This window comes from Zootoca vivipara, chromosome 3 (assembly GCF_965207765.1).
Source record: "Zootoca vivipara chromosome 3, rZooViv2.hap1.1, whole genome shotgun sequence".
Taxonomy (NCBI): Eukaryota; Metazoa; Chordata; class Lepidosauria; order Squamata; family Lacertidae; genus Zootoca; species Zootoca vivipara.
The window spans coordinates 103,782,743-103,808,232 of NC_142586.1; the positions used below are offsets into that span (position 1 = coordinate 103,782,743).

General features: G+C 48.3%; 1 protein-coding gene across 7 annotated transcripts in view; it reads left to right on the forward strand.

Annotated features, from left to right (window-relative positions):
• Positions 1 to 25,490, forward strand: part of SLC8A1 (solute carrier family 8 member A1) — a 290,864-nt gene that overhangs the window by 13,522 nt on the left and 251,852 nt on the right. The window contains exon 1 of one of the 7 annotated variants that reach the window (XM_088667387.1): positions 7,993 to 8,124. The exons of 1 other annotated variant lie outside the window; for it this stretch is intronic. In XM_088667387.1, coding sequence (XP_088523513.1) covers positions 8,076 to 8,124 — 49 coding nt within the window. In that variant the 5' untranslated portion in view covers positions 7,993 to 8,075. Of the gene's footprint in view, positions 1 to 7,992; positions 8,125 to 13,689; positions 13,842 to 16,077; positions 16,881 to 17,529; positions 17,693 to 25,490 lie in introns of those variants that run through there. 5 more of the 7 variants (XM_088667392.1, XM_088667386.1, XM_088667388.1 and 2 more) reach the window with 5 other exon arrangements.

The following is a 25,490-nucleotide window of genomic DNA, read 5'->3' on the forward strand; positions in this document are numbered from 1 at the left end:
TAACAATTTGACAATATGTGGCATTTATGTAATCTCAGTCTGGAAAATGACATAGCAAATAAGAAACATTTCTGATCAAGATATTCTATAATTATAGTTATCAACAACAACAAAGAGAAAACAAGAGGGGAAGAAAATAAAGGGAGAGAAAGAAATAGGCATTTAAAAATCTGTGAATGGATGGAGAAATCATACAACATTTCTTGGGTACATTTGTCAGCGGAGTTGACTCTTGCTACCTAAGGATCCACACACAGATCAGGGGTTCATTATTACTATATTGTACTATATAGTATATATGTACTATATAATATATATGTACTATATTAGTAATATAGTACATATATTACTATGTAATAGATTACTAGTAATATATTAGTAATAGTAACACTAATAACACTTAGCATTTGAATAAAAAAAAATATCCAGTAGCACCTTAGAGACCAACTAAGTTTGTTCTGGGTATAAGCTTTTGTGTGCATGCACACTTCCTCAGATACACTGAAACATAATATAAGGGTCTGGTGATTCGGTGTACCTGAAGAAGTGTGCATGCACATGAAAGCTTATACCCAGAACAAACTTAGTTGGTCTCTAAGGTGCTACTGGACAATTTTTTATATTTTTTTATTTCTACTGCGTCAGACCAACATGGCTACCTACCTGAATGTAGCATTTGAATGTTTTATTTAAAACATTTATTAGTCGCTTTCCTGCACAGATCACATATAAGTCAAAAGTAGCCACTTGCATGATTACAGGCCTGCTAGTCGAGGCTTATTTCCCTTTTCCTTTTCATGTCAAAGTGGTCGACTGTCAAACTACTAGCTGCTGCAATATACATTCCGTGAAATTTCTTGGCTCAAGAGAATTGTAAGCAGCGTGTTTCCATGCAGCTGCCCGCGGTCAGTAACTTCTCACTTTTTGAAATGGCAATGACTTAACTCACCCGACACCCCTCAAAAACCACCATTAACCCTGCGGTGAGAACAGAGCACTTGTAATTAAGATCCATGAGCAAGTGTTGTACCAGGAGAAGGGAGATAGGTGACATCTCCGTTCAAAATGGCTGGGAGCCAGAAGGGAAATGTTCTGCGAGGGCAAAGCAAGTAATACAGAAAGACAAGGCGGCTGGGGGGGGGGAGAGAGATAGAGAGAGAGAGAGATTGGCACGTTTTCTCACCCAATAGAAGCTATCCCACACTCCTATTGACCCAGGAAGGTCAGTACACTGAAATCCTTGTATTTGTTCTTAGCAGTCAATGCAGGATCAAAGTTCTGTTAATATAACTTCAGTGAGCAATCAGATCATTTCTGAACTGTTCATACATCCACTTCACGTGGATGGAACGATCGTTGCTTAGAAGCAATTGGATGATGCAACGGAAACTTGTGCTGTATTGCTGCAAAGAGGCAGCCATAAAATCAGAATACTAGGCACTAGAAAGGTAAAAGACTCTGAAGGCAAGCTCTCCATGATAAACATACCCAGCCAAATCAATGCACATTCATTTTTTACCTTCCAATTGTTTCTTTAAAGCAGGGGTGGTGAACCTATCTAGGCAGCCCGTGTGGCTGTTACTAGGCCACACCCCTAAACCCAGGCCATGCCTCTTCTCCCCAGGTGACTTCCCTTGCCCTCCTTGAATCTTCTTGCCTCGCTGTAATGTGTGCATGAACTGTGATGATGCCTCTTACTCCCTTGGTTGGATGAAGGGTGGGGGGTGGGGGTGTAAACCTCTGACCTACATAGCTAGAAACAGAGCAGGCCCAGCCATGAGGCAGATGAGGCCACTGCTTCAGGCAACAGAAGCCCCCCACAGGGCGGGTGCCACTACCGAGAAGGCCCTCTGCCTTGTTTCCTGTAACTTGACTTCTTGCAGCGAGGGAACCAGCAGAAGGCCCTCAGCACTGGACCTCAGTGTCCAGGCAGAGCGATGGAGGTGGAGACGCTCCTTCAGGTAGGGAACTGTCGCTCTGTGAGGGGAAGAAGTCATCCCAGTTTCTGATTTGATCCTGGAATGTCCCGCTTTTCCTTAAGATGTCTCTATTTCCATCAGAGAAATGTTGGAGGGTATTGAATATGCTGTCCCAATTTTCATTGGAGAAATGTTGGAGGGTATGGAATAGGCTGTCCCTATTTTCATTGGAGAAATGTTGGAGGGTAGGGTATAGAGCAGATTCCAGCAGGCATTGGTGGAGAAATAAGTGTTCAGTGTGGAGACACGAGTTGTCCCACTCATTTCTTTGGCAGGAGCAAGTCCATGGTGCAATTGGAGGCAAATCCAGATCTGCTTCTGGCATTGAAAGAAATAGACAACACACTTCAGACTAGGGAGCCCCATACCCACAAGGCGTTGGCACACAAGCTTAAAAATCTATTGACTCATTTTCCCATGCTTTCTATACTACAGTACTTTTATTATCAGCTTGGTTTAATGGTTACCAGATATACCCGCTACTGTAGTAGTCCCCATCTGTGCCACTTACCAAGAACTTCTTGCCTGTCATTTCTCTTTAATTTTGCAAAAGCTGCATTAGCTATGAACAAGGCTTGGAGTTCTCTGAGGTGAGCCTGACCTACATTTTGCAGCAAGACTCCAGGGGGTTCTCATTCTGCTTTCATGGGGGCAGGCAGGAAATTTCAGTTGACAGCAGCAGACAGCTTTAAAATGCACTGATGTTCTTATTTATTAAATATGAAAAGTGCCATTACACTCCTCATGTATTATGTTGCTTGATGTAAAGTGAAACTTATAATAAATCGTTTAAATAGCATTTCAGTGATACAAAGTGGCTTTTCGTTTATTTATTTTCTTTCTTTCCTTCAAACTTACAACAACCCTGCCAGGTAGGCTATCCTCATCACCATCCTTGTAGCTCGGGACGTGGGCGTAAGCAAGGAAGGGCGCCTGTTTTTTGCAGATGGTCATCCAAAGAATAAAATGGTAACGATGCTTAGTTGTAAGTGACCCATTCCTAGGTCAGGGTGGGCTGAATTATGGCTCCCAAGTGGTCTTTCATTGAACGGTACAGTCATGAATTAAAATTGGGAGTGTGTCATTTACTTATTGCAGTTAACATTCAGAGCATGCTTTGTTTAGGCTGGTTAGATTTCACACAAGCCCACCCCAAGCCACTACCTATTTATGGTAGCTTTGTTGAGCTCGAATGCAACCTGGCTTTGTATCAGTCTGCTGGTCAGACTGTGCATGAGGATGGCTTCTTTCACGTCATCAAAATGGGCCGGGGACGGTGAGATGTGTCATCCAAAAATGGAGGTCACAGACTTTCTTCAGATCTGTATATGCTAATTTATTTATACAGATACGAATTTGTAAATCAAATTCCAAAAGGAATACAAACCAACTATGTGGGGCTACCTTTGAAGGTGACTCGGAAACTGCAATTAATCCAGAAAGCGGCAGCTAGACTGGTGACTGTGAGTGGCCGCCAAGACCATATAACACCAGTCCTGAGAGATCTGCATTGGCTCCCAGTACGTTTCTGAGCACAATTCAAAGTGTTGGTGCTGACCTTTAAAGCCCTAAATGGCCTCAGCCCTGTATACCTGAAGGAGCGTATCCACCCCCATCGTTCAGGCCGGACACTGAAGTCTAGCACCGAGGGCCTTCGGGCAGTTCCCTCACTGCGAGGTGAGGTTACAGGGAACCAGGCAGAGGGCCTTCTCGGTAGTGGTGCCTGCCCTGTGGAACGTCCTCCCATCAGGTGTCAAGGCAATAAGCAACTACCTTACTTTTAAAAGACATCTGAAGGCAGCCCTGTTTAGGGAAGTTTTTAATGTTCAATGCTGTATTGTGTTTTTAATATTTGGTTGGGAGCTGCTCAGAGTGGCTGGGGAAACCCAGCCATATGTGCGGGGTAGAAATAATAATAATAATAATTATTATTATTATTATTATTATTATTATTATTATCATCATCATCATCAACGCTGCAATCAGCTGGCCCTTCTCCCTGTGTTGTTTGCTGTCTAGGTGCTAAGTGTTGATGGGCAACTTCAAGGCCCCTCTTGCTCGCCTCCTTTCTCTTGGTTTTAAACTAAACTTGGAAAAGACAGTCCTTCAAACAGAAGACACCTTCAGATAGATGACTGCATTCTGTAAAGTCCCTTTTTTATAGACTATACCTTGCTTTGGCCACTGGTCACACAAAAAAAGCCAGATTCTGGCACACCCTCGAAACATGATTTCAAAAATCCAATATGTGTTGTTGTTTTCACAGTTTCACAGGAAGAAATGGGAGTAATGTTGCACATAGGCAGGAACTGCTGCAAAAGCCATTTGCTGGCTGCGCCACATGAGCTGAGATGGTGCACAATAGTTCTTCAGCAAAAAAAAGAGGATTAGAGAGATTAATGACCAGGAGAGGGAGGAAAAAGCTTTCAGAAGACCTCCATTGCTGACACATCAGTCAAGTTAACTCTCTTAAAGGCTTGGAGGAGAGAGTCTGGCTGTGTTAAGTGTCAGGCCCAATCCCAAGCCTCCCCCACGTCTCCCAGACCATGTGTTATGCTCCTTGCAAATACCTTCCTCCAACCTTTCCATGACTCCCCAGGAGGCCGAAGGCTAGGCGGAGGAGGTAGGGGGCAGGAGGATGAGCTGGAAGAAGGGGCCAGTGATTTGTGGGGTTCTATGCCACCCATAAGGCAGGGGGGAGAGGAAGAGAATGGGCAGCCAGAGAGGGAGAGGAGGAGGCTACACAACCTACCATTGCTCTTGGCACCTATTTTGCAGGTTACAGCGAGGAAAAATTAGCCAAGGCAGAAAACAAGGGTGCATTCCGAGTGAGTGAATGAACACTAAGAAAATGATTTTTAAAACCAAAGCAACTTCTTCATTAAACATTGTTGTAAAAATAGCCAGAAACTGGAGAATGGCAGTTCAGATTTTTGGAGAGAGGACTTGAGATTTTGTCTGGCCCAAAATTCAGTATTATTGCCTCCCTAAACCTTACCATGGTGTGCTATGGACCATGGGGTCACGAAGAGTCGGACACGACTAAACGATTAAACAAACCTTACCCATAAACGGCGTTTCCGTGTGCTGCTCTGGTTCGCCAGATGCGGCTTAGTCATGGTGGCCACATGAGCCAGAAGCTGTATGCTGGCTCCCTCGGCCAATAAAGCGAGATGAGCGCCTCAACCCCAGAGTTCTCCGCGACTGGACCCAATGGTCGGGGTCCCGTTACCTTTTTAAACCTTACCCAAATGCATCACGGAGGACCTACTTCCTAATAAACTCCCTTGGTCCTTGGTCTTGGTCAGGGTGGGGAACCTCTGCCTCACAAGCTAATCTTGGTCTTCCAATTTGGCCCCCCAGACCATATTCCCCAAACCTTGCCCATCCGCCCATCTCATCACCTGATGTCACATCACCTGATGTCCCGCCTACATCGCCTATACCCAGAGGGGACAAGATTGGACAGCCTAGGCAGCAAGATTTAATCTATGCTCATCCGCTATTCTGCTGATTTTGGGATTTCCTGAACCTGCTGAAACCTCCATCTTGTGGTCGGGTGCTGGTGTTTTTGTCTGCATAAACAATAAGAACCATTCCTGAAAACTGGAAATAGAGGGAATTAATGATACCAACTGCGTGCTTTTCCTTCTGTCTCCACAAAAGGCCAACAGCCTTCCCTCTTATTTTGTTTATGTGAAAGCTGAACTTTTAAGGAAGGGGTCTGGGATATCCCAGGGGTCAACACTTCCTCAACCCCCTCCACATCCTCTTCAATGACCAATGTAGCAGCTTCACATTGCTTGTCAATCTTGGCTGCACACCGTGATTCCCTTCTGTGCCTGAAGAGGGTGCAGATGCCTGGATAGAGGAAATCCACAGGGGCCACTAGGCTAGCCCATAATCTTAGTTGCTGCTTTGAGAATGGCCAGGGGCTTTAAATAGCAACAAGTTTCTTTTTTCTGCTTGGTCATCATGGTTATTTTGCTGGAACAGAAAGGGGTGCCCTTGTTTAAGCAGGTTTCCTTCTTGTGGGCATGGCAACTTGGTAATAACTTACAGCTAGGAAACTTTGAGACAGCTGCCAAATTCCTCCATCTAGCGCTGTTCTATATGACCCACTTGGGCTGACCCACCCACACTATAAAAAAAAAGCAGAGTGGCGGTACCCCCCCTCCCTGGACGAAGCCTGATTAGACCAGCAGCAGCAGGGCAGGCTATTAAACCTCCGTGGGTTAGATAACTGTGGGCAAGGCGTACGGAAAAAATGTCTCCAGTGCGTGGCAGAGCAGGGCTGAAGGGTTCATTTGAATAATTTCAAAGCAGCAGGAATCAGGGAATCCAAAGAGAGGCCAGTTGTATACAGATCTTCAAACTTGAAGAAAATCCTGTTGAGCCAGTCGTTCTCATTCTCTCTCTCTCTTTCTCTCTCTAGCAGACCTCACAGGGCTGTTGTGAAGACAAATACCTAAACATTCTGGATCAGTGTCACTAGAACACAAATATGGGAGCTAGAAATCTACACTCCAGAGAACTACTGTGTGTGTGTTGAGATTCCTACCTCTCCCATACACAGACAGAGTAAACTTTATTGAACTTGGAGAGTTACATTCGATATAGCAGGGATAGAGAACTTTTCTTAGCCTAAGAGCTGCATTCTGTTCTGAACAATCTCCCAGGTGCTACAGGCAAAAATGAGCAGAACAATGAATGCATTTTTATTTATTTTTTACCTTTGTACAGCAGGTTGGCTTCTACACACTCCCATACACCTCTCTAGCCTTCACCTGGACAAGCAAGAGGCACTCTCAGAGTTCAAGAGCATATTCCAGCCAGGCAAAAACCCTCAAGGAGAATGCAAGGCAGGGCCTGTCGTGGGTGTAGCTGGGGGGGCAGTGTGGCCTGAGGAGAGTCCTGGGGGCCAAATAGAGAGGCATTCGGCCCCGGAGTCTGAGATTCCTCACTCCTTCAATACATGCTACATGACATAGAATGTCCTTTTCAGTGCAATTTTTTTCTACATGTGGCATTATTTATGCTGCTGAGATTACACGTAGTGAAATTTGGAGTGACTCTTATGACATGCAGTAGGTGGTGGTGATAGTTGCTACTAAGAGAAGACCAAAAACCAAAGCTAACTGACTCCCTCCCTAGTTCTTAAAACAATGGTCCGATCATTTCTGTGCATGTCTTTGGCAGAACAGAACATAATAAGAGCCTGCAGGATCAGGCCAATGGCCCATCTAGTGCAGCTGTGGGACCAGATGCCTTCGATTCCCAGCAGCTGGTATCTGGATACATAATGGTTAACAAACCAAGGGTATAAAAACTGTCTAACTTGAGAGACATAGGCATCTCACCTTATACCAAGTCCAACCACTGGTCCACATAGATCAGCACTGTTTGCACCAGCCTTCGTCAGCCAAGTACCCTCCAAATATTTTGGACCACAAATCTCGTTATCCCTGGCTATGGATGGATCTGATGGGATTTATCATCCTCAACTTCTGGTTGGCGGAGACTAGTCTCCCCTGACTGGTATCAGAGCTCCGGGGTTCCAGTCTCTCTCTCAGTCCTACCTGGATAGGGCAGGGAGTGGACCTGAGACCTTCTGTATGACAGGCAGGTGCCCTACCGCTGAGCTACAGTCACCCCCTTCATTTTCTCTGTTTCCTCTCTTTCTTTTTGGATGAGAGAGTATAGCCAGGGCAGGGAAGATTTTTCAGCTCCAGGCCCACTTTCCCTCTGGGGCAACCTTCTGAGGGACGCATGCCTGTGGTGTGTGGGGGCCTGGAGAGTTCTGCATGCCAAGCAGCTGCTCTGCCCCTGAGCCCCCTCCTTGGCCCTCCTCGGACACATGGAGGGAAGGCGGAGAGGAACGGGACGCTCCTCGGCAGATGTCGCCATGAGGGGGCACCCTTGAGCCAAGGAGGCCGACGGCTGAGGCGAGAGGCCACAGCTGGGCAGAGGCCAACAGCAAGGTGAGCAGGTTTCGGAATTAGGGGTGGGGAGGGCGACGTGTGGTGCGTGTTTAAAACAGAGTTCACAAACCCGCTTTTAAAAGGCCGCAGTGCTTGGCGTCTGGACTTGCAGGTGATGCCATTGCGCCCCACTGGCGGAGTCGTCGACCGTCCCTTGCTGCCAGGTAAGCGCCGCGGTCCGCTCTCTGGTGCGCCTGGCGCGCCCGGCGTAGAGAGCATGAGGCTCTTAATCTCGGGGCCGTGGTTCGAGCCCCACGTTGGGCAAAAGATCCTCGCCTTGGAGGGGGTTGGACTAGATGATCCGCGGGTCCCTCCAACTCTACGATTCCATGATTCTATGATCCTGACGCGCGCGCAAAGCCCGGAGCCGCCTTGCCGCGAAGAATAAGAGAGTCGAGCGGGTCTCCTCCATTCCTCTGCCCGGCTTGAGCCTAGGGGTCCTGCCTTGCTGGGACCCGCTGCGCCTCCCTAGGGAACGCGCGGCACTGCAACCACCTCGCCCTCTATCCTCTCTCGGTGGTCTCTGGGGTTTGGCGAGCCGCGAGAGTGAGCCGGCGCCTCGGGTCCCTCCTCATCTCCTCACGTTTGGCAGGTCAAACTTTGCAAAAGGGGTCGGAAAAACCAAAGCCCTCTCTCCTCCCTTTCCCTCCCTCCCCCGCCTTCCTCTTGTTGGAGAACAGTTAAAAGTCTGCCCCCCCCCGGCCTTCTGCATCCCGAGCATCCTTTCTTTGGTGATTCCTACCCGCCTCCCAATTCGTATTCAGCCCATTGCTTCGCTTTCCCATTGCGCTCCAGCTGTGCGTTAAAATGTACGCGCACGCGCGCCGCAATCAACAGGGAGCTGTTGAATTGAGAGTCCATTGGCCCCTTCTTTTTATTCTGCACAGTTTTAATAAGAAGCATAAATAAGGACTGTGGGTGGTTTTCTCGCAAGTATTTGTTCTCCATCGGCCGTTGCGGCGCTCATTTGGTCTCCTCGCTTCAGGATCCAAGTAAATGTTCGTTATGTTATGGGTTTCCCACCCTCACTTTCACTCTCAATCACCTTCTTCGGCCACTTCCTTCATCTACTTGGTGCAGAAGGCTCTTAGCTGCAAAAGTCCATCCATTCTCTCATACACTCTTAAACTTGCCTCTCTGGGCCTTTCTGCATAATACAGTAATCGAAACCTGTCTCCAAGTACGGGTTTGTTTGTTTGTTTGTTTTGTTTTGTTTTGGTATTTGCAACAAAATTTCAATATTCCATCTTCCCAGAATAGTACAGTAGATTGTTGTACATGGGGCTGCCCTGGGAGATGACCTGGAAGCTCCAATCGGTGCAGAATATGAGTGCCTTAATGCTGACTGGTCCAGCCAGATGGGATCATGTCGCACCAATTCTGAAAGATGCCCGTTCGCCTCAGAGCTGCTGTTGCTGTCCTTTAAAGCCCTGAGTGGCTTGGGACCCAAATGCATGAAGAAGAGCTTCTCCCTATAGCAGCCTGCCTATCTTCAGGGGAGAATATTCTCCGTGCCCTGTTCCTGGGTGAAGTTTGTTGGGTGGCAACAACAGAGAATCTCACCTTCTCTGGAGGGTCTTCCCTCTAAGGGGCGCAACAACTGGCACCAATGTGACCATCATATCTGCACCAGGTTAGACATCATTGACTTGCCCAGGGAATTTTAAAGTTCAGGGTTTGAATAGCATCTAGTCCCTTCTGTTTGTTTCTAACTGCATGGATAACTCATTTGGTTAGATTGTGGTGCTGATAATGCCAAGGTTGCAGGTTCCATCCCTGTAAGGAAAAGCTGCACATTCCTGCATTGCAGGGGGTTGGACTAGATGATCCTTCAGTTCCCTTCCAATTCTATGATTCTATGTCTATGCCTCTGTTTTCTTTCTTTTTTTACGGTTATATGGCTTTATTGTTAATTGTGATCACATCTACACCAGGAACGGGGGTGGTGCTGTGGTCTAAACCACTAAGTCTCTTGGGCTTGCCAATCAGAAGGTCGGTGGTTCAAATCTGTGCAATGGGGTGAGCTCCTGAGGCTCTGTCCCAGCCTCTACCAACCTTGCAGTTCGAAAGCACGGCAGTGCAAGTAGATAAATGGGTACCACTGTGGCACTCGTCACAATGTCCTGTTGCACCAGCGGTTTAGTCATGCTGGCCACATGACCCAGAAAGCTGCCTGTGGACAAACACCAGCTCCCTCGGCCTGAAAAGCGAGATGAGCACCACACCCCATATTCGCCTTTTGACTGGACTTAAATGTCCAGGAGTCCTTTACCTTTTACATCTAGACCATATATTTAAAGCACATTCAAAGCATATGGCTTTGCCTCCACCACCAAAGAATCCTGGGAACTGTAGCTTGCTAAGGCTGCTGGGAATTGTTGTTGTCAGGAGTGGCAAACTACGGCTCCCAGGGTACTTTGAGGAGGAAGCCATATGCTTCAAATGTATGGCATGCATGGGACCTGTATTATATTGGATTGGTTTGCTTCATTTTTATTTGCTTTTGTATACTGTCTTGGGATCTCTGTAGAGGGGCAGGCTAAAAGCATTTACAATAAACTAAGGAAATGAATAAGGGAGGAGGGGATATCCTTATTGCCCTCACAAATCAACCAACCTCCTTTGCCCTGCCCCCACTCAACAGCTGCCAAGTTTGTGCTCCCTGCTGTCAGTTGTACACTGGAAAAGCACACAGTAACGCGGCATGCTTGAGTAAGCTGCAAAGTGATGCTAAGTGGGTTTTCTCAGAAGTAAGTTTCATTCAGTTTCAAGGGGAATTACTCCCAGGCATAAGATCACTGTGTTAAAAGCAAATTAACGAGCCGTGTGCTAAAGAGGCAGAAAACAACAAATAATCCCTAAACGTCCGCTGAATTAAAGAGAGACCTGTGAGTCCTGTTGTCTTTCTCTCCAAGAGAAAGGAATGACAGGAGTAATAATAATAAACGGTACTTAAATGAAACTCGGGAAACCAGTGTGCATGTGTTCAATATTGTGTTATTTGTGCACTACACGAGCATGTGCAATTCATATGTAGGAAGTGGCATGCAGGAGCTTTTCTTCAGCCACGTGTATGTGTGCATGAGATGTCAGCAATGTATCTTGTGTGCAACTGGTGCCGTGTTGCAGAGTTGCCCTTCTGACACCAGCTCTGCAGCCACTTACTGGAACAGTGTGGGGAAGAAGGGCTTCATTAGCTACGAATCCCCAAATTTGGGAGCACCTCCAAACCTGTGCCAATGTTGGATTTTTGGGTGTTAACTATGAACCCCGGTTTGATGTCTCAGTTATTAAGTTTGGGGGTGTTGCAAAATGTGGGGTGGTTCACTGCAAAATATCCGCACAGGTTTGGAGAGGATCCCAAATTTTGGGGTTTGTGGTTAATGAAGCTTGGGAGAAGGGCAAGGGCGGCAGTGAGTAGCAAGGCTGGGGGCTGTGTGAGCACACCGCGGGAGCCAAGCCAAACTCCGCTGACCTCTGGTGTTCCTACCCATGCAGGCCTTGCCACCCTGCTGTGCCCACATGGCATTCTGGTAAGCAGCAGTGACGCTGGTGTCAGGAGGGCGCCACTCTGTGGCACCCCTCACCTGCCCTGTATCTTACATCATATATGATGTCAGGGGTGCACCAGGTAAAGATGCAACTGGGCCAAAGCGGGTTTGCAGGTACCGCTGATCAGTAGCACCTGCAAAGCCCCTGCAGAGCTCTTTGCAACCGCCAATGGTCAGGTGGTCATTGGGGCTACTGTGCAGGGAGCTATGCAAAAACCAGTCAGCTGGTGTCTTTGTGATGTCAGGTGATTGACAGGTAGGTGGACGGCTGGGGGCATGGGCATAGCCAGGATCTCGGGGGGGGGGGGGCAGAACCTCAGTTAGCTATGTATTTTTATTGAATTAGTGGGGCAGCTGCCCCTCCCTGCCCCCTCCAGCTATGCTCATGGCTGCAGGTGGAGGAGATCAGGATCCAGCCCACCAGCTGGGTGTGTATCACCTTAAGAGCGAATGAAGTGTTATTCTTGCTTCAGAACTGCAATTTATACTGAAATCCATGTGGATTTGATCAATTGCTTAACAAAGACATACTCATACCATTACCCGACCAAGATTCCTTATAGCCGGTGACAGCCCTATCACAGAAGCAGCCTTCGGATGTCTGCAGCCTTTGTAAAAGGTGGAAAGAGGGCTGGATATTCAAGCCTAGGTACCAATTAGACTCTGTGGAAGGAGCACTTTTTGTCCTCTTGCCTGGTTGATATGAATAAACAGGGCGAGAGGGCCTTGCTTTTTCCCATAACTGATGCGTGAAAGTACAATAAAGCATCCTAACAGGGCTCAGATTGGAATGCAAGAGAAACTTCTGCGGCACAGATGTTAAACAGCCGATGAGTGCAAGAGCTGCAGATCAGGCCTACCATAGGTCTCACTTAATTTTCTGCCTGTCGTCCATGTGCTAAAATGCCTGGCCATGTGATGGGCATGGCACAGAAGAACAGGGGGAGCTCAAAACCCTGCGGACATTTTTAGTGCTATCATGGCCGGTTCTACTGTTAGGCAGAGCTAGTCACCTTAAGCTGCAAATTTTCATGGTCAGAGAACAAACTGTCCGGTTAGTTAATTTATTAGTGTATTTTTACTGCCAGAGAAGGGGAGAGGTGCTTGTGGGATGTTCTGCCATAGGTACCAAAATAACTTATGGCCTTGGGTATTATGCACCTTGACTTGGGGTATGTTCACATTTCTTCCTTAAGAGCACAGTGAAGTTGTTTTCCCCTAGTACATTTCACAACTCTTCCCCTCCCCACCCCATCGCATCATCAGCATGGCTTGACCAGTGTCAGAGATCATTTCTGTTCATGTACGCACTGGGGGTATTAAGCGGGGTGGTCACCCGTAAGCAAAGGTGTTCACACCTTGCCCAGAAACAAATTAAGAATGGCCTAAGAAGTCCAGCTGATGTGAAGCTGGTTTAGGAAACAAGGCATCAAGATACCGTACATATGGTATGCACTTTGGATAACATGGTGCGACCACAGGTTAAAAAATCAGCACTGAAAACACAGTGAATGCACAGTCAAAGGGAGTGTGAACACAACCGGGGGGGGGGGGGGTCAGGCAGGTTGCCTTTTGCTATACTGCATCAGGCAGCAAAATGTGTTGGCTCGGCTTATTGTGATGTTTTTAAAGAGAGAGGGAGGGGAGAGAATGTACTAAAGAAACAACAACTCAATGGAAAAAGGGGTGGGAAGTCGACAAAAACGAGAGAAAAGACGAAATTGTGTTTTGACTGCATAGGTTAAATAAAATATAATGGAATGTACCAATTTCCAGTATGCTAGGCAAACCAGCAGGTCCAGCTTCACCCCCCCAGGGTAGGAAAAACTAATGACAAAGAGTCAGCTATTTGCCTTAGGATATGCTTCAGAGTATCAATTTCCCCTAATATGCCTCCTTTATCTTATTTTCCTTACATAAGATCTGAGATACATTCTTCTACCCACCCCCACACCCACCCCCAGGCAACAAGAGTACTGTATTATGTTTAAAAACAATACAACACCAATGGCCCTTTAGCACAATGAGAATTCATAAGTTTAGAGTAGAGCTAAGCAGAAATTTATCAGAAGACTTCCCCCCACCACTCACCCCTGAGAAAATTTGTGATATTTTTCTCGGGGGGGGGAAGCATTTTCTAGAAGTTTCTCAAAATATTTTCCACCATTTCTTTGCAGAATTTATCCTCCCCCTGGAGAAATAAGCAGAGGTTGGATGGCCATCTGTCATGGATGTTTTAGTTGAGATTCCTGCATCGCAGGAGGCTGGACTAGATGACCCTTGGGGGTCCCTTCCAACTTTCCAATTCTATGACTCTAAGGTCTTTCAAGGTGGGATCCTGTCCGACTATTGTGTGTCCCTGGTATCATCTAGATCAGAGGTTGCCAACGTGATGCCCATGGGCGCAATGGCACCCTTGAAGTCTCCCCCCAGTGCCCATGAAACCTTAGAGCCTCCAAAACTAATCACTGCTTCCTCTCCCAGGTTATAATGTGGCTACCTTTTTCTTCCTGGAAAAGTAGCCTACATAGAACTGAAAGAGGAAGGTGTAAGAGTGAAACTCTAGTCTTTCCCACTTCCTGTTGTATTTTTATGTACTTTTCAGGGCTCAGATACATTTCTCAGGCTTTTACCCAAATCCCGTGGGAAAACAAAGCGTGTGTACACACACTTTCTCTCTCTCTGTCTCTTGGAGGGGGACAGGAGAGAGAAGCTGATACAGAGGAGGTTTGAGAGAAGTGCCCAGAGGCGGCAGCTCCTGGCACTCACTCAGAAATCCTTAAAAGGCCTAAAAATTGGCAGTCCCTCTTCTAGACTATTGGTGTCTTAGGGTTGAGATAAGCAGTTCGAAAGCACATCAAAGTGCAAGTAGATAAATAGGGACCGCTCCGGCGGGAAGGTAAACGGCATTTCCGTGCGCTGCTCTGGTTCGCCAGAAGCAGCTTTGTCATGCTGGCCACATGATCCGGAAGCTGTCTGCGGACAAACGCCGGCTCCCTCGGCCTATAGAGCGAGATGAGTGCCGCAACCCCAGAGTCGGACACGACTGGACCTGATGGTCAGGGGCCCCTTTACCTAGGGTTGAGATAGGACAGGAATGTAGGGCAAGGGAACATGTGCCACTGGTGGAGTGTTCAACATACATTGGCATAACTGGATATGCTTCTTCGCGTCACAGTTAAAAGAGGGTGAGCTAAGGAGTGCTGGAGATTTTTGCATCTGAGCACTCTTGCTCAGTTCAGCACTGTGCACATCCAACAGGTATTCAGTGCATGCCCTTATGTCAAGTCACAACTGGCTGAGATGTGGAAGGATTTTGTTCATGCTACATACATGTATGCTCTGGGAATGTCGTGAGTAGTATGAGGAACTCCAACTTGAGCGAAAACAGGCATATGTGGTTGGTATGTTTGTATTTGCTTGCAAGCTAGACCGCTGCTTGACTGTGTCTGTCTCGCTTGGACTACTGCAATGCGCTCTACGTGGGGCTACCTTTGAAGGTGACCCGGAAACTACAACTAACCCAGAATGTGGCAGCTAGACTGGTGACTGGGAGCGGCCGCCGAGACCACATAACACCGGTCCTGAAAGACCTACATTGGCTCCCAGTATGTTTCCGAGCACAATTCAAAGTGTTGGTGTTGACCTTTAAAGCCCTAACAGCCTCGGTCCAGTATACCTGAAGGAGCGTCTCCACCCCCATCGTTCTGCCCGGACACTGAGGTCCAGCGCCGAGGGCCTTCTGGCGGTTCCCTCGCTACGAGAAGCCAAGTTACAGGGAACCAGGCAGAGGGCCTTCTCGGTAGTGGCACCCACCCTGTGGAATGCCCTCCCACTAGAGGTGAAAGAGAACAACAATTACCAGACCTTTAGAAGGCATCTCAAGGCAGCCCTGTTTAGGGAAGCTTTTAATGTTTGATGGATTGCTGTATTTTAGTGTTTTGTTGGAAGCCGCCCAGAGTGGCTGGGGGAATCCGGCCAGATGGGTGGGGTATTTATTATTATTATTATTATTATTATTATTATTATTATTATTATTATTATTATTATTATTATGATGTGTATGCCGCTCTACATCAGTAATAGCACTTGGAGGAACAATCTGGCCATTGACTCTCAGCCTAACTAACTTCGCAGGGCTGGTTGTGCGAGGATGGAGCGGGGAGCAGAGAACTGTCTTGAGCTCCTTGGAGAAAAGGCGTGATATAAATATCACAATTAACCGAACAAAGGAAAATAACGCTCTACAGGTAGAACACCTCTGTGCACAGGTGACACGCCACGTTAGGAAGGAAGAAGCGCTCGCTCACATCCACCTTACCGCAAAAAACCACCCAACGAGCGCCACAGCTATTTTCATTCACACGTTCAGGCGAAGCACCGCCCTCGCGTGTCGCTGGCGAGAACTCCCCCGCAGCAGCAGCAGCCACGCGCGTGCAGGGCGCGTGGCGAGTCTGGGGACGGGGGTGGGAGGATCTTGCATGCTGATAAGGTGCGCGTGTGCGTCCGTCCGCGCGGAGGGGGTGGGCTGGAGCGCTGACAGGCACCTCGCCACCTTCCCTCAGCGATCAAGCAAGCTGCGGCTCCCTCAGCCGCGGTAGCGCCGAGAGGAAATCCGGGACACATCTCCCTCAGCCAGTCGCGGCGGTTGCGAAAAGAGGCGAAGCCGCTCGCTTTTTTTCCTCCCTCTCTCAGGAAACTGCCGCCGGCGCGCTTCCAGTCCCAAAGTCGAACCGAAGTGGAAAGGCGAGCGGCGGAGGCGACCCTTTGGCCCGCCTGTCCCTTCCGCCAACCAGGGCAGCATGAGGAGGGGCTGCTTGCCTGCTGCCGCTTCCAGCGTCAAAGAAGGAGGGAAAGGACGCCGCGGAAGCCGAAGGAGAGGCGGGGAAGGCGCGCCGAGGAGGCAGCTCGCTCGTGGCCCCGCCGCGCTCTGAGGGGACGCTGCTCGGCGCCTTTTCTCCTCGCTGCTGTTGCCGCCGCCTCTTGTCCCCCCCCCCCCCTCGCTGGGCGCGTGTCTGTCTGCCTGCCCGCTCGCTCGCTCGCTTGCTCTCCGGCTCCCTCGCCCGCGACTCCTTCCTTCCAAGGGGGGCGCCGGCTGCTGCTCTTCGCCGCTGCCGCCGCCGCGCTGCATGGGGCGCGAGCGCTTGGCGCTTTCCAGATATGGTCAAGGCGGCGTCGGGGGTGGAGGTGGTGCTGCCGGCCGCGGCGGGCTCTCTGTGATCGCCGGCACCCGAGGAGGGGGGCCCGGCGGCGGGAGGAAGAAGCGGACCCGCTGAAGGAAGGCGAGTAGTAGGAACGGCCGCGGCGGCGCTTATCTACTCCTGCCCACAGCCAGCCGGGGAGCGGCGGGCGAGCAACTCTGTCTGCAGGTAGGTAGGAGCGGAAGCAGGAAGAGGCTTTTTTTGTGTCCCGCCGACAGGGCTGCTCCGCTCGGTCGCCAGGAGCGACCCGGCAGGAGCCTCCGCCGCCCCTCCGGGTGGGCCCTCGCCGCCTGCCGCGCGCGCGCTCGCCCGACCTCTCCGAGAGCAGCCGGGCACCTTGCAAGAGCGGCTGGGTGCATGGACGGAGGAGGAGGGATGAATGGACCCGGAGGGCAGCAGCGGCGGGGCCGATGGCTTCTCTGTCTCGCCTCGGCTGGCTGGTGGGCAGCCATCTCGCGCAGGCAGCACCTGTGTCGAGGACTCCCACACCCACTGGAGTGTGTGTGAAAATGTGCCTTCTCAAGAGGGGAGGGGAGCAGTAGCGTAACCATGGGGTGGGAGAGAGAGAAAGAAGGCGCTGGGCTCAAAAGCTGATGTTGCAAAAGCGGCGAGGGTGCCTGGCCAGGTGCTGGGGGGGGGCCTCCCGGGGACCAGCTCCCAGGGAGATGTGGGGTGGGGAGATGCCCTTCCTTGGAGATGCTCAGAGAGGAACGAGTGATGGGGTGGGGTTGGGGAGGGGGAGCCAGGCGGGATGCTTAAGGATGCTTAAGTCTGTTTCTCCTCCTTAGGCAAGGTGTGTGTGTGTGTGTTTGCGTGTGTTGCCCGCGCCTCTCCGCAAACACGCCCCCTTTGCCCACCCTCTCTCCCCTCCTCCCGCTGCTCCCTGCGTGGCTGCCCAGGGTGGGAACTTCCCAGGCACCTCGTGCTGCTTGCAGGGATCTCCCCGGCGACCGAGGGAGGGACCTGTTGCTGCAGAGGAGGTAAATATATATATATCTATTATTATTATTTTTAAAAATCCGATTTCAGTATATACGAAGAAATAGATTCTGCTCGGGCTTCGGAGGATGCTGCTGTAGCGGCGGCGGCGGCTGCCTCTGGCGTGTCCGCTCCATTGACAGCGCTGCAGCCGCGATGATGAATGGCTGGGAGCGGAGATTCGTATTTCCCTCTTCCGTCAACGGGAGGGAGAGGAACCAGCCCGGGTGGCTTTTGGGGTGTGATTGGTTTTGTGTGGAAGGGGAAACGAACGGCGCTGGGCGTCTTCAACCAGGGACAGGGCACCCCTCTCCCGCAGTAAATGGGAGGCAGAGGGGTGGAGACTGCGCCGGTGGCTTGAGGGTCTGCATATGCTGAGGGTATCAGGAAGAGGATTATTACTATTTTTTTTAAAAAAACGCTGCAGTTTCTAGGCAAACTCGGTAGGCATCGCCGTCTTATACTTAGCAGCTGCTCTGTGACCAGCAAATGAAAAGCGGTGTGCGCGTGGAGAGAGAGAGAGAGAGAGAGAGAGAGAGAGAGAGAGAGAGAGAGAGAGAGAGAGAGAGAGAGAGAGAGAGAGAGAGAGATCGTGTGTGCAAGCAGCACGGTTCTGGGTGGAAACCAGAGTTTGCCTGGAAAGGGAGAGAAACCATAGCTTGGAACCTCGTGCGATTCTTGCATCTCATTTCAATGATGATGAGGAAAGGGCTGATGCCGTCAAAGTGGGTGGGTGGGTTGTTGGGAGAGATGTCGTGGTTGAGGGATAAGCCAGAGAGGCTATCGGGATCCAGGTATCTCTTTCTAGCATGACTACAGAACACACCCACCTAAAGGAATCTCCCTTTCCATGCCCCTGCCGCTCCCTCCTACATAGGTCAATGTGGTAGCAGATGGATAGAACAGCTGCATTGGGACCACTGCATGGGTGGGGTGTGCTGTGCTTGTGGGCGTCCTCCTGCGTTCCTGCATGGTTGAGAGACATGAGGTGCACATCTCCTTCCCTGAGCCTCCCCTGAACTTAAGCAAGGAGACTGTGGGATGACAACGTTGGGATGCAAGGGGGGGGAGCCTTTCGCGTCTCCTGCGCCCCTGCAAATAGTCTCTTTGCGGCTGCATTTTTCAATTTTTCTGAATCACAGCATTGACTTAAATGTACTAAAGCATCCAATTGGTGTTAACTACAAAGAGATGGGGAGGATGCGTACACGAAAAACCATAGTGGAGCCATTCGCGGCTGCAGCAGCCCCGCTATAGTTTCCATGGCTGTGGGAAGGTGGCTTTTAGCCCTGCGCCAGCCATGCTGGGGATCTGTGGGTGAGCATTTGCATGGTACTCCCTGCCGTGTATATAGAAGTGCAGGTTAGAGATGGCTATTTCCAGCAAGGTGCTTGAAGTAGCAAAAGAAGTAGCCAAAGTGGCTTCGAGCAACATGCTGTCTGAAAGCATCTGCAGGTGTTTCTTGAAGCAGATTATCAGAAATAGGCGTGCCGAACTTGTGCTTGTGTTCCTGGGTGGGGTGAGAGAGCTCCGCACATACCGAAACCTGCAGACTTTCAGCAAGGTAAAGGCACCTCCAAAATAGCCCTAATTGTACATCACACAAGGTTTCTAATGAGCAAGGCAAGGTAGCGGGGAGAAATATAGTGAAGACCCTGGAACGAAAAAAAAACAGCATGGTAGAGAGAGGGTGGAAAGCTTAGTGATGAGAAAATGCCATTTCTCAAGCACAGCATGGGAGCAAGTAGAGGGTTAACTAGGAAATGTTCTTCCACTGGGGATCACTCTAATTTTCTTCATTTTTCCACAACAGTTGCTCAGTCTGACAAGCAAAAGCAAACTGCTGCCTTTGTAGCACTTGTTAATTTTGCTTGATTTAGCATGTTTGCTGTTGGACGAAAATCGATTTTTCTTTTTCCTGCACAGCAAATTTGCTGGCTCCCCACCACACACACACACACACACACTTTCCCTTTAGATATTTACTTAAGTCTCTTCCTCAGGCAAAGTAAATAATTAGAGACACCTGCAGCCCTGATTGAGTTCTAATTCTCTTTCCAAGCAATGTGGGATTCGTACTATTAGGAACTCCATTATTGTCAAAAAAACACATTGCGTAGGTTTCATCTTCTAGGTGGAGGCATGAATGCATCTTACCAGTAGTTTTAGTTTAATTATCTAATAGCAGCCTAGTTGGTTTTTTAAAAAATCCTGGTTGTGCAAAGCAACCTTTCCAACAGGGGTAGGTTGTACAGTGGCAGCAAACTGCCAAAACACACTACCAGTCCTGTAAACAGATGGGGGAAAGAGCCTTACTTTCTAAAAAGAAAGAAAGCCATAATAGCGTACAAAAGGGTTAGCTCTAGTGGTGGATGCAATTAATTTTGCTGCTCTCTTTGTTCCAGCTTTATAGGCAGTCTGTTCAAATCCATCCAGGTGCGCAGGACCAATTTCTCTCTGTCTTCTCGTCATCTTTAATCAGCTAGGTGGTTCAGTGACTTTTTTTTTTATCCCACTTCCATCTGCCAAATCCTTCTGCAACCTGAACAGATTTTATACAGTATATTCCTAACCTAAGGTGTTCAGAAGGCTGTTTTTTTAATATATATAATGCTAAAATCTACTACCCCAGCTCCACACTTTTCTGTGGAGCTGCCCAGATCCTTCTTCCCATGGGGCGAAGCCGTTTTTGCTGGCACCCCATATCAGGAGTTCCCAGAGCCCCATGGCCTTTCTGTGTCTTTCTGTGTCAGAAAACATCGGTATTGTGGGCTGGCTGGCTTAGCCTAGCAGTCCATCTAGTTCAGCATTTTGACAGCAACCGGCCAGATGCTTAAAGCACCAATGTTGGAAAGATTCCAGGTGCTTCAGACTTCAAAAAAAGAAGAAAAAAAGCCAGCCATTGTAGTGCCTAGAAAATGCAACATAGGTAGCTCAATACTATGCATGCGTCTTCAGAAAAAGCCCCATGGAATTCACAGTGGGGTTTATTACCATGACGCAGCGAAGGCAAAGGGGGCACTGCCTCACCAACTTCAGCGTTCGCTTGGCCAGCCCCCACCTGCTTGCCTTCTTACTGACAACCAGCTCAGGGGGTGGCACAACCTGCCAGCTTCCTCCTTCTCAGTGTTGCCCTTGTAGAACTCAGCAAAGAGGACAGCAACACTAAAATTAGTTGGCTCTGCCTGTCATTGGCTCCACCTACCGATCAGGCTTCTTGCCTTCTACCCTATCAGTTCCAATGTGCATCTCTTTGCCACTGCTCCCATGTAAGTGCATACGATTGCATTCAGTGCCGAGTGCCACAAAATCTGAAGCCGTAAATATTGGGCACCTAAACATTTTATCTTGGTTCCCAATACTGTAATTTGATTTCTACACCCCTCCTCCTCTTTCTTCAGAACTACCTAGAGAAATTACTAGCCTTGAAGTGATAGAGAGAGCCCACTTTCTGTCATTGTTACCCATTATCTGGTAGTTAGCCATAAACAGTTCTGATAAATTAAGATTGTGGTTTTGTCTTTCATGTGGCCACTGGTATATTTGTGTGCTGCGCCAGGGCAGCATGTCAAAATGAAGACAGGCGTCTCAGCAAGCAGTGCTCACTGTTTTCCCTGGTTCTGGGTGTGCCAAGAATAATGATACTCATAGAACTTGTTTTTTTACCAGGATTGACTATTTCATACAGTTGGAAAGGACCACGAGGGTCATCTAGTCCAACCCCTTGCCATGCAGGAATCTTTTGCCCGACATGGGACTTGAACCCATGGCCCTGAGATTAAGAGTCTCATGCTCTACCGACTAAGCTATCAGCATTTTTATTTATAGCAGGGGTGGCCAACTCCCAAGAGACTGCGATCTACTCACAGAGTTCAAAAGAGGCAGTGGTCTACCCCATTTTTTAGGGAGGAAAGCCTGTTTTTTAGGGATTCAGGTCAAAGTTGTTGAGCTTTTTTAGGAGAGTCAAAGTTGTTGAGCTTCTTTGAGGGGAGCCAGTGATCTACCACAGATGTCCAGTGATCTACCAGTAGATCACGATCTACCTGTTGGACGTGCCTGATTTATAGCATCTTTTGAGCGTCCCAAGGTTTCCTGTGTACTCTCAGTAGAGGAACAACAGATTTCTGATGCTATGCTTGTTTATTCAGAAAGCACACTTACTGCTCCTGTGTCTCTCCACCCCAACATTGCCCGTGACTTTCATTCCTCCAGCTGCACCACCTTTTCCCATTTGAAGGCCTCCTGTTCCCCTCAAACAAATCTACCCTTTCTTCGTTGCTGCCATTCATGCCCGGAAGTGCCTCCCAGAATGTCTCTGTGGCTCCATCTCTTGTACTCCTCAAAACCCACCTTTTCTGTGAAGACTATATGGCAACCAAGCCTAAGGAGGCTTGACTGAAATAAGCACATGATTCCTCCCCCTTCTCTCTCTTTTTCTTTCTCTCCACTATTGTCTCATTTGCTTTGAATTACAGGGTTACCGTACAATGAAGTTATCCCATTCACTTCTACCTACACAATGGAGCTTTCTCCTCCTCTCCCCAAATCTGCTCCGGAGGGGTGGGGTGGGGACGACACCAGAACAGATGGGGATGGGCACACTGGTAGAGGAAGGGGGAAGTTTTGTTGTGCAGGCGTGGAAGTCCTTGAGCTAATGGGAGAAATTGGTTGCATAGAGCTGCTAGATTGCATGCTCCTTGGGGCAGGGACACTTTTAAAAGATCCAAGTGCTGGATAAATAATCATAATAGGCATTCTTCTTCTAAAGAGCATAAAAATAGCCCTACTAGATCAGGCCAAAGGCTGATCTAGCCTAGCATCGTGTTCCCACGGTGGCCAACCAGATGCCCCAGTGGGAAGCCGGCAAGCAGGACCAGAGTGCAACCATTCTTATTCCTATCATGTCTCTTTAAATGTAGTGTGGCTTCCATTTGTGAGTAAGCACACTTGGTTGGGGCTGCAAAATTAGATCAAGTCAGATTTTAATATTAGTGGCCTCTATTAAATTTGTGTACTGCCCTTCATCTGAAGATTGCAGGGTGTATCACAACATAAAAATACGAATGGGAACACAAAAATACGCAATAAAACAAAATCAGGAACAAGGAACAAACCAATAACCCCTACCTCCCACAAACACATTTAAAACACCATAGAATTAGTTAGTCAGCCCAAGGCCTAGTTGAAGAGAAATGTTTCCGCCTGGCACCTAAAACTGAAGGCGCAAAGTGGTGAGAAGCATTTCATGAATGGCGAGCCTGCCACAGAAAAGGCTCGTTCTCATACTGCCACCCTTTGGAACTCTTGCGGAGGAGGCACACGAATAAGGGCCTCCGGTGGTGGTTGTAAGGTCCAGGTTGGCTCATATGGGGAGAGAGGTGGTCCGTGGGATATTTATTCCTCACATTTCTGTAAAAATCATACTCATAGCAGCTTACAAAGAAAACAAGAACAACAGTATTAGAACACTAACTTTATGTATTCAATATTTATTTACATATGTGTGCTGCCCCATAACCTACAGTTCTCTGGAAGCCTCCTTTACAAAATGGTCTAGGGGGTGGCAACACAAGAACAGGTCTTTTCTGCAGTGGCTCCCTGCTTCTGGAATGCTCTCCCCAGGGAGGCTCGCCTGGCCCCGTCATTGCATATCTTTAGGCACCAGCCAGGAAAAAAACATTCCTCATCATCTCAGGCTTCTTTTGGCTAATTACACAATCTATGACCTTTGAATTGTGTGTGTCTTTGGGGGGGGCATTGCTATTATCTCAAATTCTGAGTAGGTACATATGGGGGGGGGGTAAGTAGTTTTTCAGGTAATCTGGCCCCAAGCCATGAAGGGCTTTAAATGACAAGAGTTTTGAACTGGCCTACAGAATGGGCTGTGGAAAAGCCAGTGGCAATTATGATCTGCTGGTGGAATATGTTCAAATCTTCAAATCCTTAAGGAGTCTGCCTCACATTTTGAGTACCATAACCCTTAAGTAATTCTTGCAGTGAATGCTAGTATTGGTCTTTGTGGCTGCTCCTTCTGAGTGCTGAACCAGCTGCCAGTTTTCATCTGCTGCCACTATTATTTCCTCTTGACACTCCTGTCCAATTACCTGGGACACAATGCCAAAAGAAGTGGGGCCCCTATGCTGAACCAGATTCTGGGCTCTATTAGACAGCGTGCCTTCGTCTGTTACTATTCACATAGAAAGGTGAGCACAGACTTATTCAGACGCAGCCCCCAAATTCCTACTATTCCGTCCTGCCGTTGCATCTTTCCGCAGTAGAAACATTATTTTAAAAACGTTGCAATTTGTAAAACCTTTACAAATTAAACTCTACTCCAAACCTCATTGCAATGCAGTCAGAGCCTTTAGTGTTCTGCAAGCAGTTCAGCGTATGCTCAAGCAAAAGTGGTGCTGGGTGCAGAATTCAGCTCCCTGAGAATCACAGCCTTAATTTAGAAACAAAACCCAAACATTTATAGTCTTTAAGGCTGTGAATAAAGGCTTGAAAGTGTGTGGGCAATGTGGTAAAATTTAAGAACTGGAACAGTGACTGAATAAGTAACGCAGGTGTCATTGCTGGTTCTCTGTACAAGTCCTTCCCCTTCTCTATGCCTAGCTGAATAAATTTTGCAAAATAAGCATAATATTCACAATGATTTGCATAACTTAGACTCGTTCAGCTTTCTTTGACGTAGAATTTGGGTTACCTTGGTGCAAACTGAGCTCCTGTTGCTCTGTCCCAGCTTCTGCCAACCTAGCAGTTTGAAAGCACACCAGTGCAAGTAGATAAATAGGTAGCGCTGCGACGGGAAGGTAAACGTCACTTCCGTGTGCTCTGGCTTCCGTCATGATGTCCTGTTTCACCAGAAGCAGTTTAGTCCTGCTGGCCACATGACCTGGAAAGCTGTCTGTGGACAAATGCCGGCTCCCTTGGCCTGAAAGCAAAATGAGCACATCAACACCTTTGACTGGACTTAACCATTCAGGGGTCCTTTACCTTTTATCTTTACCTAGGGTGGTGACGGGATATTTGCTTTGGGTGCCAAGCAAGCAAGCAAGCAGGCAGGCAGGCAGGCAGGCAGGCAGGGAAGCAAATAAATAAATAAATAAACAAATAGCTTTTTTATCCATCCAAGTTCTCAGCTCTGCCTGCCTGCCTGACGCTCCGGTGTTCCAAACGTTTATTAACTAATGTTCATAGATGCACAGCTGCCTTTCCATTTTGGCTGCTGATTTTATTTTGAAAGGTTCCTGGAGAAAGAATCAGACACGGTGATATGAAGAGAAAGAACAAAAAGATCAGTCATGGTTTCATAATTGTTTTAAACATTTTGAAATGTCCTGTTCGGGAAACGTAAGATAGCCCTGAGATGTTTTGCATTGGGGTTGCCTTCAGTGAAGTCCGGTGCCTTTTGCCCATTTTTGGGAAACGTTTGGGTGGTTATTTTTATATCACCTTTTGCTTGATTTCAGTGCCATGGAAAGTCATATTGATGGGAAGATTGCAGAGGTTTGCATATGCATGCCATGTGACTCCTAGGCTAGCAATAGGTTAAAGGACCAAGAAGGGAGGTGGGAGTAATGCTCTGTGCACCAATGGGTGGTTAGGCAGTACTGCCATCTATCAACATCACCATGCCTATGCTCATATTTGGTAAAGTCTGCCAATTTGCATCACTGTGGTTATGCTAATAATATGCTCTTCCAACATCTGATAAAACGATCTCAATTCCCTGGTGATTTTTGGGGCGAGGTGCGGAAGAGCCCAGAAGGGTAAATGTTTATAGGAGAAACCTACCAT